Here is an 18,505-nt window from a genome sequence, read left to right as displayed (position 1 = left end):
AACAATACTATTTTCAGTTTAAGTCAGCAATCTAAGAGTTACCTTGCCAATGGGGCTGCAATACTATACCATTTATCCAGCAGTAAACTCCATTAAATTCAATGGGACTTACTCCTCCGTAGAAACACAGAGAATTGCATTGTGGTTATAGTTATTCCTAAAGGATATTCTTTTATTTGTATTGATTTTTTTAGATCATGCAATAAGAGCTACCAAGTTGCACTCTTGAATCCAGTTGACCTTCATATCTGTTCCACAAAGATGAGAGTAATAGTTCCTCAACAATATTACCTTTATCCACCCACTAAGCTTGGACTTGACCACTGATGTCTAAGAGAAGTATAGGCAAACATATTTATTATAAGAGCCAAATACTAACTACTGCCATACAAAAGTGAAGCATTTCTACCTCTGCACCCAAGAGACCTCCTCTGTGAGGCTGTAAACAATGAACAGAAAATTGTTTTTAGAAGCTGGTTTACTATGGTATACTTAAAATAATGGGTCAGCTGCCCTTCTTCCCACTGAACAGAAAAATGGATTAGGTTGTAACTGCATGCACACTTACTTGTGTTTAAGTTCCACTGTGTTTGAGGGGACTTACTTCTAAGTAAACAAGGACCAGATCAGGCTGCACAATTGTTATGAGGCATTGGGGGGGGGGCTTGATTTCATCTTATCATGTCTATTAATATCAAGTTGTCAATATCTCTAATTAAAAGATGAGGGTTTATTTTAATACAGTTCTTGTTTCTTTTAAACTACATAAGATAACTGTTACATTTCAAAGCATTTATTATTGGCTAATTATAATTGTCTTAGACAATTAATGTAACCTTAAATTTACTTACCATAAGGAGATTATTCATAGTGCTATATCCAAACACAAACCCAGAACCAGTTAACTAGCCAACAGTTCATAGCCCTACTTAAGCACTTTATAACAGCAGTAGCACGTATAGATTCATTAAATAAAAGTTTAACATATGCAAACAGTCATATAAGCCCTTTTGAAAACACAAGGTATTCCACTTACGGCATCTACCCCCGTAACAATACTAGTAAAATTTAGTTTCCGGTGTGTCAGGACTACAACTACCAAAAGTACAAGGAAGAATGCTACTGCAGGATCCCTGGGAAATCTCCAGTTAAAAGGATCAGATAGCAGGTGATGGGAAAGACCTCTGCCTCAGATCCCGAAGAACTGTTGCAAAACAGAGTAGGCAATACTGTTGTCCAGACAAATGGCAGGTGGACACATTGCCTGACCTGGTGCATGTCTAAAACCTATCTGGCAATTTTAGTTGGCTTTGTGTACAATTACAACATCACACGGCAAACCTGGTATAGCAGAGCAGAGAAATGAGTGGGGAATTAAAGTCATGATCCGAAACACTCCTTTTTTGAATAACCGATTAGCAGGGCTTATTTGCTTAGTAAAGTCAATTTTAGGGAATGTAAACCCAATCGCAATACTACTAGAAATATAAATATATACAGTGGGCTCTGGTTTATTAGGGCTAATAGGGAATTGCCCCCAGTCAGTCTCTACCTGCCTGTCTTTTTACCTACAACCAGTCCAGAGGGTGACACTGCCTGTCAGCTTCCTCCTCCTTAGTCGCAGCAATGCTCTTGTAGAATTCAGCGAGGAGGAGGATGGGGACAAAATTTGAAATAGTTGGCTCTGCCTGTCATTGGCCTTGGCTTCATTGCTTTTGGTCTCCCTGCCTTCTGTTCCTTTGGGGACCAGCCACCACTACATGTATGATCCAAGCCCACTTCACTGGAAATCTAATAATAGTATTAATACATCTTGAGAATAATAAGAACGACCTATAGAACACTAAGGAATGTTAACAATTTTTTAAAAAAGATTTGGCTTGTTCCAAATAAATTTTGCAATCCACTGATCACAGCGTTACTTTTACATACCTGATCTATTAACCCTGTCAATTCTATCCAAGCTAGGGGAATGCATTCGGTTGCGAGGGCTACTTTGATTGGAGGACTCTGAGGCAGCATCATTGAACGAATCTTCAAGCGTAAAGTAGAGAATTTCTTTTACGCACTTGTGGCAGATACTATGTTGACAAGGGAGTATAAGTGGATGGGTAAATAACTCCTTGCATGCTGGGCAGATGAGCTCTCGTTCAATATTCTTAATGGTAACCTGGAAGCAAACAACAAGGAATGAAAAAAATTACAAGCAGCAGTAAGGCAACTACATAAACAAACAAAAAATGTATTCCCATTTCACTTGTTATTTCAACCACAGATATATATATATTATATATATATATATATATATATATATATATATATATATATATATATATATATATGGAAGAACAACTATATTAAACTATATTTATTTGAGATTCAGTTTTCAGAAAGACCGCACAGGGTCCTATTGAACTTATGGATATGAGCGCACTAAAATAAATCTTAATGCCACAGACAGGACAAATATCCAAAGGAAAATCTCAGTAATTCCTATGTATTCTGAGGGTTGCACTTTTAGTGATCCCTTGGTATAGCAGTAAATATCATAAGAAGTTACTACCAAAATGTTTTTACATATAGGAACAACTTTATATATTAAAGCAGTTGTATAATCAATTACTCTTCAAATATTCCATTAATATATGCAATTGTAGTAAATTATCTCATTGAATTTTATTTCCTTGCAAGGGAAGTTGTATTTGGTAACCAAAGCACTTGAAATAAAACTGCCCCTTAAATAGACACTACTGTGCATGCTGCAGTTTGCTTTGCCTCTCTTCCAAAAGGACTCTGAAGAACAAAAAAGCACATTGTTAGGTAAGAGAGAAGAGATGTTTGTCCCAGTTACAGCTCAGTCAGAATAAGTTATAGCCTGGTTGAATAAATTAGGAGACAGACTCCGCAATGCCCAGCTCTTTGCCTTTTGGGAAAAGGGTTTGCGAACTGCGCTGCCAAAGCACAGTGAGTGATGATCAACCCTCCATTCATTCTCCAGAAACAAAAGCTGCACCTTCCTTTCATCCAAAGAAGAGGAAGAAGAGAGATGGCGCTGAACATTAGTCCTAACACACTGACTGGAGAGAGAGTAGTTTTTAAGCCAGCTGAAAGTGGTCTGGTTGAAGTAGCATTGCTTATGCTGTACGTACAGACTCTTACCTATGTTGTACAGCCTCATTTCTTTTGTGCTACTATTGTTCTAGCTAAAGAGATTTTTGAAGCATTCCTGAGTCACAGTTCAATACTGATCATTCCAGATCCAACTGCAAGTGACTACTTAAGCTACCATCAATCTAACAAGGTACACAAGATAATTTTATATGGATTCATTAGCCAGAATAATTTCCCACTCTTTAAAGTGTCCCCCCCCCTACATTTTCAGTACATCCCAGAAAGGGGGCAGGGGGAGACAATGCAGCCCATACAGGACATTCCAAATTAACATGGATGACAGGCATTAGCCCACAGATACCAGATCAGGCTGCATTATCACTGCTATGTTTTCCCCACGCCTGCCACTCACTCTCATGCGGCTGGCCTCAATTTCAAAGCTTCCACAGGTGACCCTAACACAAATGCATCTACTTTATTCCGCACACAGAGAAAAGCAGGGATTGTTCACAGCTTCTTAGCATGTGCAGTGAGCACCTTTGGCACACCCCTCATTCTCTCCAATGCGCACCATTGTCTGATCCCACCCACGCCCAGAAATCCCTTAAGAGATCTGAAGAGACCCCTGGTCAGACTGCAGCAGCTGACAGCTCCTCCTTGGGGCAGAGTCCACCCAGCGGTCAACTGCAGCAAGCATGAGTTTGCACAATGCTCTAGGTACATGGTACATATAGCGAGAGGTTACACACCCAAGTACTGCTTATTGTACGTGTCAAAATGAACAAGAGATGGAGGGGGAGAAGTCACGTCCCACGTAGGAAAGGATGAATATACTGTAATATACATGGCAAAACCAGCAGCTGTAATGCAAATGCTGAAAGAGGACAGAGGAGGCTGGGGTATCTTTTTGCAGACAGACCAGGAAGGCTAAGCACCAAAAGGAGAGACAAGGAAGAGCTTCGATTGCCAAAATACGACTCTACCTGAAGAGTGGGCTCCTCCCCTGTGCATCAAGAGCAGAGGAGAGGAGCCGGAGTGCCTTCAGCATTTGATGGGAGCACCTTCCCCCCCCCCAGGTTGATGGCCATTCCCTTTTAAATAGTATATGCTGTGCCTTGTGATGGATTATGCGGGTCAGGCTTACCTCCCTCCCCCTCCAATGTTTTATTCAAGTTGGCACCCCTGATCAAGAAGCAAGGCACATGGGTGTAGCTACGGTAGGATTTATGTTGTGGGGGGGGGGCATGATTCATATTAGGGCGGCGGCAGAACCTTAGTGTGTTTTTTATTTATTCACTTGTTTTTTGTTTCTGACTATCGGTCGAATAAAGTATATTGAATTGAATTATTTATTCACTTGATTTAGGGAGAAGGGCAGCTGTCCCTCCCCCTCCCCCCTTGCTCATGGCGAGGCACCTAAGTAAGTAGCTCAACTACTCTAAAACTGGAGGAGAGCATTTCCTCCTGCTCAGTCCCTGTAAATCTCCCCACATTTCTGACGAACGCCACACACACACACACACACACACACACACACAGACACACACGTGCCCCCCACGCCGCCCACTCGTCTCCCTCCAAGAACTCCCGCCAGCCCCAGCCCCAGCCCTCTCTCGGGGCTACTCACGGCGGGTTCCAGCCGGTCCCCTTCCATCCTGGACACGCCACCGCCCCTCCGCCGCCTCTGCTGCTCCCGGGCGGTTGAGCCGAAGGGTGCCCGGCGCGCGCGTGTGCCTGCTTCTCTCTCTCTCTCTCTGCTCGCTTCGCTGCCTCTCTCGGGACCGGCGAGGTCCGCTGGGGAGCGCGCGGCGCGAGGGAGGAAGACAGAGGAGGAGGAGGAGAGAGGAGCGCGCGCGCGAAGCAGCTACGAGGCGCCCAGCAGCAGCTGCCACCCGACTGCTGCCTACCTCCCCGAGGAAACTCCGGCGCTGGCCTGGAGGGTGGGGCGCGGGGGGGAGGGGGAGGGGCCTGGCGCGCGGAGGGGAGGAGAGGGGGCAGGGCCGCGGCGGGGGGGGGCGCCTGGCAACCACGCCCACGACACAATGTGGGAGGGGCGGCACCTGGCACCTTTGTTGCCGTGAGGCGGGTTGGCGGCGGCGGAGGGACTTTACTCCTTGAGAGGGGAAATGAGGCAGGCTGGGCGGGAACGACACGCGTACACACACACACACACACAGGCGCCAGGAGCCAAACGCGTGGAGGGAAAGGGGAAGCGAACTGCGCCCCGCCCCGTCTGTCCTCCCTCGGGGGGGGGGGAGTGCCAGAAAACATGCACACGCGACTCGTAGCCAAAGCAAGATGCCGGCCAGTCTTGCTTCTCCCCGGCCTTGAGTTGCAACAGGGATGGCTTCTCCTGTTGAGTTGATGCCACGTGCAGCTGGGGGTGACTGCAGGGGAGGAGCTGAGTAGGGTTGTAGTGTTTGGGCTTTGGGGGAATCGGTGCAGCCCTGACAGGCAGCCCCATGCAAAATGGGTGCTTCTGGGTACGGTGAGTCATCGTATTTGTTTGGCTGGAAAGCACCACAAGGGCTCGGTTGCCTTAGGGGCAATGGGGATTGTACCCCTTCAAGACAAGACATCCCAAGTGGCGGCAAATGGAGCGGGTTATCTTTGCTGTAGTTCCTCTGCAAATGAAGTCAGATTATTTTGGCAAGCCCGTTTTCCAGGCACAAAAGAATGATCATGGAACCATGGAGGCAAAAGCGAAGCTTTTAAAATCACCTTATTAACAGTTTGTGCTGCACAAGAGTAATGAGTTGGCTCAAGTGAGTCACACAAACTTAGACTGATAAAACTGTATTCCCAACAATGCTTCCTGGGGAGCGATCCCTACTGTATCCAGTGACCTACCTCTAAGTAAACATACGTACTGTACTTAGTTTTGCAACATCAGAGAGCCCAAAAAGAAGAGGATGAGGAGCAAATGGGCTGTACTTGTCTGTTTCTATCACTGTCAGTTCAATTTGATTAATTCTTAAGCTATCATTAACCAGAACAGAGGGAAACAAATTCAGGGAACTCTTATCTGAAACTAGGCAGCAGACCTCTCCTTTATCTACATCCAGCAAACTGAATCTCTCCATCAGGAGGAGGAGAAAATACCATCTGTGCTTCCATGGGGTTCAGCTTCTAAAATCACATTCGCCAGATTTTAATTTTTTTAGACTGAGAGCAGTTGTATTTGGCTCACATTTTTGGGAAAGGCTTAATTAAAGCACGTTGAATTAGAGTCTAACACAAAGCTGACTTTACTACTCATCTTGACTTGATTTTTTTTTATGGAATTCATTATTTTGATAGCGTTGCATTTTCCATTTGCCAGTTTTCTCTTTTCCTTCTACATCTATTCAGATTGTACATGCTCCTTGGGCAGTGCTGGATCTACAAATTTTGCCCTAAGGAGCAAAGCTCCACACAGCTAGCTGCCCTCCACCCTGTCTGCCACTGAAAGAAGCATAGCAGGGGAGGGGTGGAGATGCAGGCTTCCATAAAAGAGGAAGAGGAAGGCAAGAAACTGCAGCAGCAGTGACCAGGGCTGCCAGCAGAATTGCAACAAGGGGGGGTGGGGTGGCAAAGGGCAGAAACACTTTCTCGCCTTCATTGTTTTTGCATTTTTCACAGATCAGAACAGGGCAAGACAGTTGAGCTTGTGAGAATCCTGATGGGAGAGACAGGCGTCAGGCTGTGGGACACTTTTGTGACCCAGGTGGTAGAAGGGGCGGCTACCTCGTGCATGGCAGACATTAAAGGCTGCATGCCTGGCATCCTCAGCATGGCAGGGGGCTTTTAAGCGCCGGGCCACCCTCTCACTTCCCCTTTATGTTCCTGCTGCTTCAACAAGAAAGTGAAGGAGGACTGCAGCGTGGGAGCGTGGCGCACCATTGGGCCGCAATACACGCTCTGCGACATTCCAGCTGGGTTCTGCCTATTAGAACAGGATGTTGTCTTGCTGCCATCCCCAACCTGCTGCCTGAGGCAAATGCCCCCCCTTGCCCCACTCAATCGGGGCCTGCTCCGTGAAATATTTAAGTTTGTAGGGGGGCTTGATTCCACCATTGCTTTGCAATTCCTACCCAAACCACAGGAGGATTTTTAAAAATACACTTGGGTCACAAGAGATAGTGTAGTTTCTTATATTTTCCACACTGCAACAAAGCACTTCAACTTTCTTATTCACATTTTGTCTGTTTGGCAAAGCTCCCTGTCCAGCACTGTGTTTGTTTTTGAAAGTTTACATACATATAAAGAGATGGACTAAAAATATTACTGGCTCCAGAGACATGTTCAGTCTCAGAAGAATGAAATTAGTCACCACTGCTTCAAAATAATGGGGGAGGGGACTGAAGAGGTTGGGGGCAAAGACTTTCCACATTAAACCTCGAAGTTTTAATCTTTCATATGCAAAAATGAATTAGTTTATGGCTAATTTCAAGAAAAACAAGCAGCCCATTCCCAAAAAATCCAATGCATATATAGTCTTATTTGTAAACTTTCAAGAAGTTTGAGAATGCTAGAGTATTCCAGTGGGATTACTGTATTTCATAGTACATAAGTAGTACCCATAGATACCATATGGCGCCCTTCCGCATAAGTCTAAGAAAATACATCAGGAACTGGCAGGAAGTCTGACGAGAAAAGAAATAAGTAAAAGAAAAAACTAGATAGACCCTTTTTTGTTTCACCATTTTCTGCTTTATTGGCCTCCACACTCAACCCTCTCTCCAGTATTGTCGTATACAATATACGTTATGATATATTATAAACAAAACAAAGGGAATGGGAGGGAGGAGGGGGGGAAGTAGGTGGAAATGGAGGGAAAGAGGAGGGTGGGATGGGGGGGAAGGGGGATTTATATATATACATTATATATATAATATTCCTTTTTCTGGCATTTTTTGTTTGTTTGTTTGTTTGTTTTGTTTTGTTTCTGCCTTTTTTCTTGTTCTATTTTGGGTAAATGGATGTTGCTTTGCTTTGTAAGATTGGGTGTGATTTTGATTTGTAAATTTTGTCTTTTGTAACATTTTATATATATCAATAAAGAATTTTCTTTAAAAATACCATATGGCGCCCTATCAGTCTTTGCTGTGCTACCAATAATATTCAAGGTTAATGCAACAATTAATTGATATAGAATCATTGCTCAGTTGTTAGGGACCATTAAAAACAAGTCTTTCTTACACTGCAGGGTGAGGGGGTGCACAAAGGCTGCTTGAGACTAACACAACCAGTATCTATCTATTCACTGACCACAAGGCAACAATAGCTGCTTTTGCACGCACACAGGCACAAAGTAGATTCATTATAAAACTGGCAGATTTCTTTGCAGTCCCTCCCAACTTTTGTTGTTGTCAAGACTCCTTTGTGAAAATCTGCTTGCTCAGTCCTGTCACTAACAGATCAAAGGGATTAACCTGTTGATATGTTTGTTTGTTTGTTTGTTTTGGATTTAAGGACCTTTCAAACCAAGAGTTCAATTATCTTTCTCTACTACGCAGATTAAAAGTGCAATGAATTAAAGGTCATCTTACTTTCATAGGTAGCAGAAGCATATTTTAAACCGCCTAGGACCAGGGCTATTGTGTAAGTATCTCTCTGCTCTTCTTAACTGTTTCAGCTGTGATATAATTTAGATTTCAAAGCTACTTGTAATATAATACCTTGAAAAGTTTGGCAATCCAATATTATCTCAGCAGAAAGGCTAAGCACAAACCAGGTAGTTAAAAATTCTTTTCTTGTTCTCAGAAGCGCCAGATAATCAATTATCCTGTTTTGCTCCAGGAGAACAAAGCGTATACAAAACTTCCCTAAGAAGCACAAAGGCACCATCCTTGGGTTGCATTTTGACGGAATATTTCTATTGTCTACTGTTTAGTGTCATATTTGAAACAAAGTCGGGGTTTTAATCAGCAGGTTGACCTTCCAGTCCACACCAGATGACTTCTGACTGTTATGTAGGGATAAATAACACAACCTTTTTGCACAAGACTCCCAGGAAGATGTATAATTTAAAATTGCAGAACAAGTACAGTGGTACCTTAGTACTCGAATGGCTTGGCCCCCAAACAAATCAGCTCCCGAACACAGCAAACCTGGAAGTGAGTGTTCCGGTTTGTGAACGTTTTTTGGAAGCCGAACGTCCAGGGTGGCTTTCCATGGCTTCCAATTGAGTGCAGGAAGCTCCTGCAGCCAATCGGAAGCTGCACCTTGGTTTTTGAACCGCTTTGGGAGTCGAACGGTCTCCTGTAACAGATTAAGTTCGAGAAACCAAGGTACCACTGTACAATAACCCCCCCCCAAAAAAAATGCAAAATATCAGAGCAGCAGCTGTAAAACCAGTAAGGTCAGTACAATCCCGCAAAAGCTTTAAGAATACAATGAATAGTGCAATCCTATACAAATAGAAACAAGCCCCTCCGAGGTCAATTGGGCTTACTCAGAGGTAAGCATAGATACGGTATACAGAATTGCAGGCTAAAGTTCAGCTCCCACCCCCAGCCTGGACACACACATCTAATTTCTATTGGGATTCGACAAAGCAATTCTGATTCCGCAAAGGTCCTGGAGACATACACTGATTGTTCTGTTGAAATGATTACATTAAGAGCAGCATTTCTCTCTCTTGGGAGAAGGCAGGGCTGGCGTAAGAAGGCACAGGAAACCACAGAATACACACTCCATCCAGGGCAGAAGACACACAGACAGAGCAATCTGTCCATCTTTACTCAAAAAAGGGCACTAGGCATATGAGGGGGAAAGGGATTCTTGCAAAGCTCTTGAAGAGAGCTGTAACTTAATTATTTACAGGAACAATAAGCAAAGGTTGGTTCATGAGAAAAAAATCCAAGATCCACTGTTAGGCAATATATTTATTTGGATCTATTAAATTGTCAGAAAGAGTAAGCAAGGAATTATTTAAAATGCCTTTGATAAATAGCCTTTCCATTTTGACATACGTCTGTCTGAAGGGGGGGGAATCTCTATGTTGCGTCTCTGGCTTTCACTCAGGAAGAGATTCTGCATTCATATATTCAGCTGGATTTTGAAATAAATGTCATCAGAGAATTGGGAGTAAACAGTAGCCAGTTTACTATGCTCTCTTGTTTATTACCCTTTGTTTGCTCAAGAACCTCACAAATTAGGTACACGGGTATTTTAGAATACCATCATATTTCTCTAATATGAAGTTACAAAAATAATTTGGGCTCAAGATTTCACAATATATTCGCTAAAAATATTTAAATTGATTGCATAATACTGGGGAAGCTGTTATAGCCCAGAAGCCTTAACCAAACTTCCTTATTTGAAACAACTTTTTTTTTTAGCTTCTCTGCTACTGTTGTTTCTGGTTCCTACTAGATAGTTAGGCTTGTGCTTAACACATGCCCTAAATAAAATATTTTGTCAAGAGTTTTACTTCCTGAATCATAACCCCATAATCCCATGCCCAATCTTGATATGGAAAACTTGGAAGCAGCTTCACTCTCCTGAAGAAGTGGGCAGAATTTTCTTGGAGGTTTAGGGAGGTTATGTGACCCTAAAAATCTTAGTTACCAAATATTAATATTAATATTAATAATGGAAATATGCTGCATTTTTGCTGGTAACATTGTGCAAAACTTTTCTTTTGCTCTCTACGCTGCAAAGTTAACACTCTATCCTGAAGTGCACTGGAATATGAGCTGTCATTCCACAAGACAATGCATATCATATGGTGTGCATTTTTAACTCCTGCTGCAACACAAAGAGCAGCATTAATTTTAAACAACATTCCAGACAAGCAAACTCCCCCCCCCCTGCAAGTATACTTTATGAATAAGCTGAGGAAGTGGTTTCTCCCTTAGCCCTCTTCACCACAATTCATATTGAAGACTAACATCAAAAAACTAAGGCTTCAAAGCAGCTGCCGATCAGAGACATATTCTGTTCAACATGAAGCAAGACCTTGCTTGTCTTTTATTTTGGGTCTTAGTTTCTCTACAGCAGGGTTTCCCAACCTTGGGTATCCAGCTGTTTTTGGACTCCAGCAGGACTAGTCCTCTGGGACAATGGGATTGCAGTCCAAAAACAGCTGGAGACCGAAGTTTGGGTAGAGCCCTGCTCTACAGAGTACCACCATCTATTACAACCCCTTGCTCCAAAAGCCCAGTCTTTTAGACGATGGACAGACAACTCAGAGCGGCACACAGAGACGACAGGATATACAGAGCCAGATTGTAACAGCGCACACAAATAACAAAGAAATTATAGTCAGCAATATCATTATGCTACCTTGAAATGAAATCACTTTGGTTATTTTAGCTGAGAGCTTCATTCCCATTTAGTTACAGACTCTCCTGCTGCCTTGCCGCCTCTTTGACATGAATTTGTGCAGCTGAGGCATGTTTAATTTGGTAATTTAAGAGGATGTTCAAAGGACTCCCCCCCAAAAAAACTTCATTTTTAAAAATTAAATTACTAAAGGAGCAATTGCCAATTACCAATGGACTTTATTCATTAAACAGGGCAGGGGGAAATGCTTCAACCGCTTTCTAGACTGGGGTTTAGTGCTGCCATTTTTCACATTCTCACCAGCAGTGGTGTAGGGCAGGGGTCCCCAAACTAAGGCCCAGGGGCTGGATGTGGCCCAATCGCCTTCTCAATCCGGTCCACGGACGGTCTCGGAATCAGCATGTTTTTACATGAGTAGAATGTGTCCTTTTATTTAAAATGCATCTCTGGGTTATTTGTGGGGCCTGCCTGTTGTTTTTACATGAGTAGAATGTGTCCTTTTATTTAAAATGCATCTCTGGGTTATTTGTGGGGCATAGGAATTCGTTCATACAGCATTTCCCCCCAAAATATAGTCTGGCCCCCCACAAGGTCTGAGGGACAGTGGACTGGCCCCCTGCTGAAAAAGTTTGCTGACCCCTGGACGTAGGGGGACAGTTAGGGCTAGAGACACCAGCTTGGGGGGGGCGATGGGGGGGGAAGCTGACCTCACAATCTCCTTATGCTATGTGCATAAGCATCGTGCCTCCCTCCCTAAGCTGGGCAGAAGTTTTCCGGACTTTGGGAAAGAGGCACCAAGCTTTATTGCTTTAATACTCTAATTTACCAGGAGCATTTAGGAGACTATCCTAGTCCCACTTGCCCACTGACCACATGGCACTGCACCTAGGCTAGTCCTATCACTAGGACACCTATGCACCACTGTTTTGTTGTTTAGTCGTTTAGTCGTGTCCGACTCTTCGTGACCCCATGGACCATAGCACGCCAGGCACTCCTGTCTGCATCACTAGAGACAGCAAAACTAGTGTAGAAGAGGGCACAAAATGCCCTCCTAAGACGAACGCACCCTTTGGGAATGATGGAGAGCCCCAATGGAGGTGGTTGAGCCTCAACAAGAAATGTTTAGTCTAGGGGTGGGCCCTGGAGATGTTGCTGGACTCCCAAGTTCCATCAGCCCCACCAGTATAGCCAATGGTCAAAGGAGTTAACAGGGATAATAGGCCACAGGTTGAGCCCCTTTGCTGGCCAAGCAATAGAAGCAACAACAGAGTCGGGGGCAGTGATGCAGCAGCAAACTATGTATTGAAAGCAACTTCAATTCCCCCAGGTTTTATAGGCTGCTGGTTGCACACTTTGTGTGGCAGGGAAGAGAAAAGACCCAAGTTACTATAACAAGTGATATCACACTAGGAGGAGTTTGGTTTTCAAAGTGTGAAGAAGATGCAAACACCATCAGTTCCTCTCCCCCCCCCCAGCTCCATTTACAACTCCTAAATCATTTCCTGAAAGATGACAACTTTCCCCTAGCATATTCCCTATCTGTTGCCACAGAATGAGAAATTATTTTTAGGAGTGTCACTTAGCAACATGGGACTATTGCTTATTCATACACTAATCCTCAAGATAGCCATAATTAACTTCCATTGGGAGTGGTAGGTTACTAACAAAATTTATACATAACTCCTCCGCAGGCTAAGACCAATTTGTAGACATGAAAGTAACAGAAAATTTAGCCAGCCAGAAAAGTTTTAAGTCAACAGAGTTTCTGCTGTGCCCAACACACCCTTTACCTCAAAGATTCTGTGGAAAGCAAGTTGTGTTCAGAGAAGCGTTAGGACTGATAGGTTTTCGAGCACAGTCATCTTTATCAACAGAATCTTTGTAAACATAATCTTGCTCAATAAATAGTATTGTCTCAAGGGCGCTTCACAAATTGTGCTATGGGTCATCAACATACTGCTTGTGAGCATGTATGTACCCAGAGGGTCACATCCTGCCCTCCTGCTTAAACTATAAAGCGTTCCGTAGCATACAGAAAACTTTTCTTCAAGCCTCATTGCGGCACAGAAGGTAATTTGGGGTGGGTGGGTGTTACAGTTGGGATGTGGGAGAGCTGTATCATGCTTGCTGTGCCCATGACAACCCCTCTGGTTAACAAATGCCGGAGCAATGGAGAAATTTCTGAAACAATGGGATATTAGCTCTGCCCAAGGCATGATGGAGAACAACAACAACCAGGAAAAGATAGACATAACACTTTACAAGCACAGGAAGAAACATCACGGACAGAATAATTGCCACACACAGGAAGAACAATGATATAGTTTGAGTGCCTCACTTGTAGTTTTATACAAATGTGCCCCCAAAGGGTGGCAACCTGTGTTATGCAATACTTTTGACTTGTTTTTGTTTTTCATTTTGCCTTTGACTAGACGCGGGTGGTGCTGTGGTCTAAACCACAAAGCCTAGGAGGGCTTGCCGATCAGAAGGTCGGCGGTTCGAATCCCCATGACAGGGTGAGCTCCCGTTGTTTGGTCCCAGCTCCTCCTCCCCAGTTCAAAAGCATGAAGTGCAAGTAGATAAATACGGTAGGTACCGCTCTGGCGGGAAGGTAAACGGCGTTTCCGTGCGCTGCTCTGGTTCACCAGAAGCGGCTTTGTCATGCTGGCCACATGACCCAGAAGCTGTCTGTGGACAAACGCCGGCTCCATCAACCTATAGAGCGAGATGAGTGCCATAACCCCAGAGATGTCCGCGACTGGACCTAATGGTCAGGGGTACCAATCAATCAATATACTTTATTCGACCGATAGTCAGAAACAAAAAAACATTTCATCCACAGAACACATTCTACTGAGTTGTCCCTTTTATAATTATTTAAGGCAATATCTTATAGACCCATATTTATCTCAGTTTAGTTCCCGACCAAGAGAACGGCAGGCAGCATATTTGCTAAACAAGCCCACTGGGAAAATAACCTTCTCAGTGGCTAAATTCCTCTTCCTGGCGCTCAAGTGTCAGAAACGTATAATCGAATGTCTTGATGTGGGTTATCTGTAGGAGGTTTAGTAGCACGGTCATACCCCATTTATGTATCCCTCTGATGCCTTCAGTTTTATATTTTTATATTTTTATGTATCCCTCTGATGCCTTCAGTTTTATATGTTTATCTTTGTATTGAGAAATGTTTTTTTGTTTCTGACTATCGGTCGAATAAAGTCAGGGGTACCATTACTTTTAACCATCCAGGGGTCCTTTACCTTTTACCTTACCTGCAATACAAAACACACATTTGCCACTGCATGCACCTGCAAAAAGGAGCCATGGCTAATCCCACCCCGCTGGTGCTTATACCTGCAAGATATACTTGGTTGGAAGGATGCATTTGTCAGATGCTTACCTCCGTGGTATGTAAGGAACATGCAAATTATCGAGAGGGAGCATTTCCAAGCCCTGCAATCTGTGCTGTCGTAAGAGTGTCCTGAAGGAAACACAGCCAGTCAGATTGGAAAGGGGGCACACACAGAACAGCTGGATAGCTCAATTGGTTAGCATAGTGCTGATAATGCCAAGGTTGCAGGTTTGATCCCCGTAAGGAACAGCTGAATATTCCTGCATTGTGGGGGGGGTGGACTAGATGACCCTCAGAGTCCCTTCCAACTCTGGTTCTGTGATCAAAGACAGACTCCTCCTTGCTGAGAAGCTTTGCCCCTTTGCCAAAAGCTGTTAGCATGGGCCTTGAGTTTGCGGTAATCAAATTACTGAGCAGAAGGTTTCCAATTTCTCATCCTAACCTAATCAGAATTCAGCCGAAGATTTATTTTAAAATGCTTGCATCAGGGTAAGGAATATTCTCTCTCTCAACCTCCACCCCAGACATTTTCAAATCAACTTGTTCTCATAAACTACATCTATTCCTGCTTAATTCTAATTTAATCCCAGCAGTCACCGTCAACACTTTAGAACAGAGGAATTAAGTATGGGCTCAGGAGAAAGCAGCCAGTGGGATCTTCCTTTGCCTAGTAGCGCAAGTCTGCCTCATGCTGATTTGTCACTTTTAACAGTCCAGTCCCTCCAAACAGAGAGGTTCCCCTTGAATGCATGAAAAGCACAGAACAGGCTCTGACTAGCAGGGAAGGTGAAGAAACCCTGCTGAAGCTAACACCCCAATAGCCCCAGTAATGGAAGTGGGAGGCTAGGAGTATTGGAGGCGGGTTTTCTCTGATGGCAGAACCACGAGACGAGGAGACTGGCATAAAACACTCAAATAGAGGATTTATTTTAGCTCTACAAAAACAACAAACATACAGCATGTGGGTGTTCTTTCTCTGCAGGCAAATTCAAACTGCCACTTCTCCTTCTTTTGTATTCATCACCAGCTGTAACCAACCAGTCAGCTCAGAACTCACACCCAGAACTTACAGAAACAGTTCTTAAAGTTACAATCATCTTTTCTGTTTCTTTGCAGAACGAATCCTAACAAGGAGAGCCTGCTTGCAACTTTCCTTGCACAACAACCATGTTGAATGGTAGGCCTCTCCCACCCCAAAACTATCCAGTAATCACTGCTGCTTCCACCACCACCCCCTCAGATGAGATAATTCTGGGGCGCTGGAGAAAATACAGTGGTACCTTGGTTCTCGAATTTAATCCGTTCCGGGAGTCCGTTCAACTCCCGAAACAGTTCGAAAACCAAGGCACAGCTTCCGATTGGCTCCCGGAGCTTCCTGCACTCCATTGGAAGCCGCAGAAGCCGTGTCGGCCCGTTCGGCTTCCGAAAAACGTTCGCAAACCGGAACAATCACTTCGGTCTTGCGGCAATCGGGAGCCGATTTGTTTGGGAGCCAAGCCGTTTGACAACCAAGGTACCATTGTACTAGAAACCAAGACTCTAGAGGCAGCAGCCACCTTCCTTGACACTTTTCTCTGACCAAAGCCCTCCCAGTACAAGAGAGCAGACCTGGCACCCAGATCGCTCTCTCAAATAGATCAAAGTGATCTGCTTTATTCCTCTGTCAACCCCAGTCTATACCTCTGTAGCATGAACTAAGTGGCTTATTCTCAGGGATGTGGGGGCCATACTAACCCTGTGAATTGGCAAGAACAGAATTCTTCAATTTTGCCCAAGGCCACATGATGGATATAACCAGGGGCATGAGGTGAGTTGAAGCCTTCTTCCTCAGGCTGTGGATCCAACCCTTGCCATTGTTATGTTGTAGCAACCAGGCTGGTGGTAGTGCGGCTGCTACAGTGGGGAGAGGGGGCCCATGTCGGCATGGGGGGGCATTGTGGGGGCAGGGGCAGCATTGGGCTGGCTCTGGATATAACAGAGTATGGTACACTTTAAAGCAGCCTTCCCCAACCAGCGCCCTCCATATATTTTGCACTACAAATCCCATCAACATGTTGGCATTGCCAAACGGCCAAGTATGTTGAGAATTATAGCCTATGGACTATTCGGAATTGGCAAAGTTAACAGCCAAAATTAGAGACCCTAACGGTGATTATTTGGTGGAAGAATTGAAGCCTTTTCCCCCCGGACTACTTAAATACTCTAAAATGATGAACTCGCGAGCAGGATTTGAACTATAAGCAACAGAAGGGATTCGAGATTAGGCTATATAGCATTGTTGTTATGGTATAAGAGATAGAAGATAGGGTGCAGAAAAGGGGAGAAATAAAAAACCGCAATGGAAAATGGGGTGGGAAGTCGGCAAATGTGTAAATGTCTCTAGAGGGCGCCACGTCGGGGACGGAACACTTAAAAGACGGAACACTTTTTCTCGTGGAATAAACTCCGTGGGCCAAAAGGCTTCAGCAAGTGCCACAACAAGACCTCCGCTCCAACAGATTAGCAAAGCTCCCCCACCACAAACTTTGGAAATTGCTCCTGGTGCATACCCGCCAGGTTATTTCATGCAAATATATCCCTATCTATAAAAGAACTCGACTGGCCGGATCCTTTCCCTTGGCTTTCAAGGCGCCACCGGCTGCTGCCGCGCGTCTAGTCCTCGGCTGCACCGAGCGGGGCGCAGCAGGGAGACGAGCCGGGGCTTGGCTGCAGTCTGGCGGCTTATCGATTCCTTGGCAAAGCAGCCCAACCTGCTGCCCCAGGGAGCAGGGCGGCCTCGCGTGTACTCCTCGCTTTGCACGGGACGGACCGGCCGCCGCTCCCGTTCCGCCTGCCATGCCCGCCCGGTTCCGCCGCCCACTGCCAGCCCCCTTGCAAATGCAAATCGCCCGCTTGCAGCCCGGGAGGTTTTCCGAGAGACAAAAGCAACGGCGAGGAACAAGTCGCTCTTTTGCACCCAGGCAGACCGCCCTCCTAGCCTCGAGGGGGGGGGAATACAGAGGGAACAATTCGGCAAATCCTCCCGCTCCCGCCGCACATTGCAAACTGGAAGAAAATAAACAATTGCGCGCCAGATAGCAACAAACGCGCGCGCCCAGCCACGCCTTTGCAAGGGGGAGTGACTGCGAGGTTCCCGACTCGAAAAGAAGAGGAATCGGGGTTCCCCGTTTCGTCGCCTTACGCTTACCTTGCCTTTTTCTAGCAGATCCACTATGTAGCCAAACTCACTCCCTTCCTCTGGCTCGGACATCGTCAATGACAGAAACGAGGAGGCGACTAGGAAACAACAACCCCGACGTCCTTCCCCAACACAAAAATAAATATATAGTCCGGCTCCTTCGCCGAGGCAGCGTCACTTTCAGTTGGCAGTGCTTTCTTTCTTCTTTTCTCCCTTCCTTCCTTTTACTCTCTTTTTCTTTCTCTCCTTCCCCACCCACCCTGCCGTCGCGAGCGAGCGAGCGAGCGCCCTGGGCGCTCCGAGGGAAACCAGACGCCGTTGCCTTAATTGATTCTATTTGCGAGCCGGTCAAGGCTGAGCTAACGGAAAGAAGGAACACATGAGAGGCTGGAGGGATGTGAAATTTTCATAAGCTGAACTCCCATCTCGGGATATTTAAGCTCCGCCTCGAGGCAACGAGATGATGGATCCTTTTCGCTGCCCCGCGAGCCTGGCAGGGGGCTCGCCAAGCGGGGATCAAACGGAGGGGGGCGGCGAGGAGGGTCGAGGCACCCCAACTATAGGCCTCTCTTTATATAGAACCCAATACGGAC

The 18,505-nt window shown here is 45.1% G+C and overlaps 1 protein-coding gene across 3 annotated transcripts in view; it reads right to left on the bottom strand.

Moving 5' to 3' along the window:
• TRIM36 (tripartite motif containing 36) overlaps positions 1–18,213 on the bottom strand; it is a 50,102-nt gene extending 31,889 nt beyond the window's left edge. Inside the window, exons 1-2 of one of the 3 annotated variants that reach the window (XM_035099943.2) lie at positions 17,922–18,213; positions 1,933–2,170 (exon numbers count right to left, since the gene is read on the bottom strand). In XM_035099943.2, the coding sequence (XP_034955834.2) occupies positions 1,933–2,170; positions 17,922–17,984 (301 nt within the window). In that variant the 5' untranslated portion in view covers positions 17,985–18,213. Of the gene's footprint in view, positions 1–1,932; positions 2,171–4,738; positions 5,029–17,921 lie in introns of those variants that run through there. The other 2 variants (XM_035099946.2, XM_060280152.1) reach the window with 2 other exon arrangements.
• Between the last annotated feature and the right edge of the window lie 292 nt (positions 18,214–18,505).

This window comes from Zootoca vivipara, chromosome 11, assembly GCF_963506605.1.
Source record: "Zootoca vivipara chromosome 11, rZooViv1.1, whole genome shotgun sequence".
NCBI lineage: Eukaryota > Metazoa > Chordata > Lepidosauria > Squamata > Lacertidae > Zootoca > Zootoca vivipara.
Note: the sequence above shows the minus strand (reverse complement) of the source record. Positions and strands in the feature narration are given on the sequence as shown.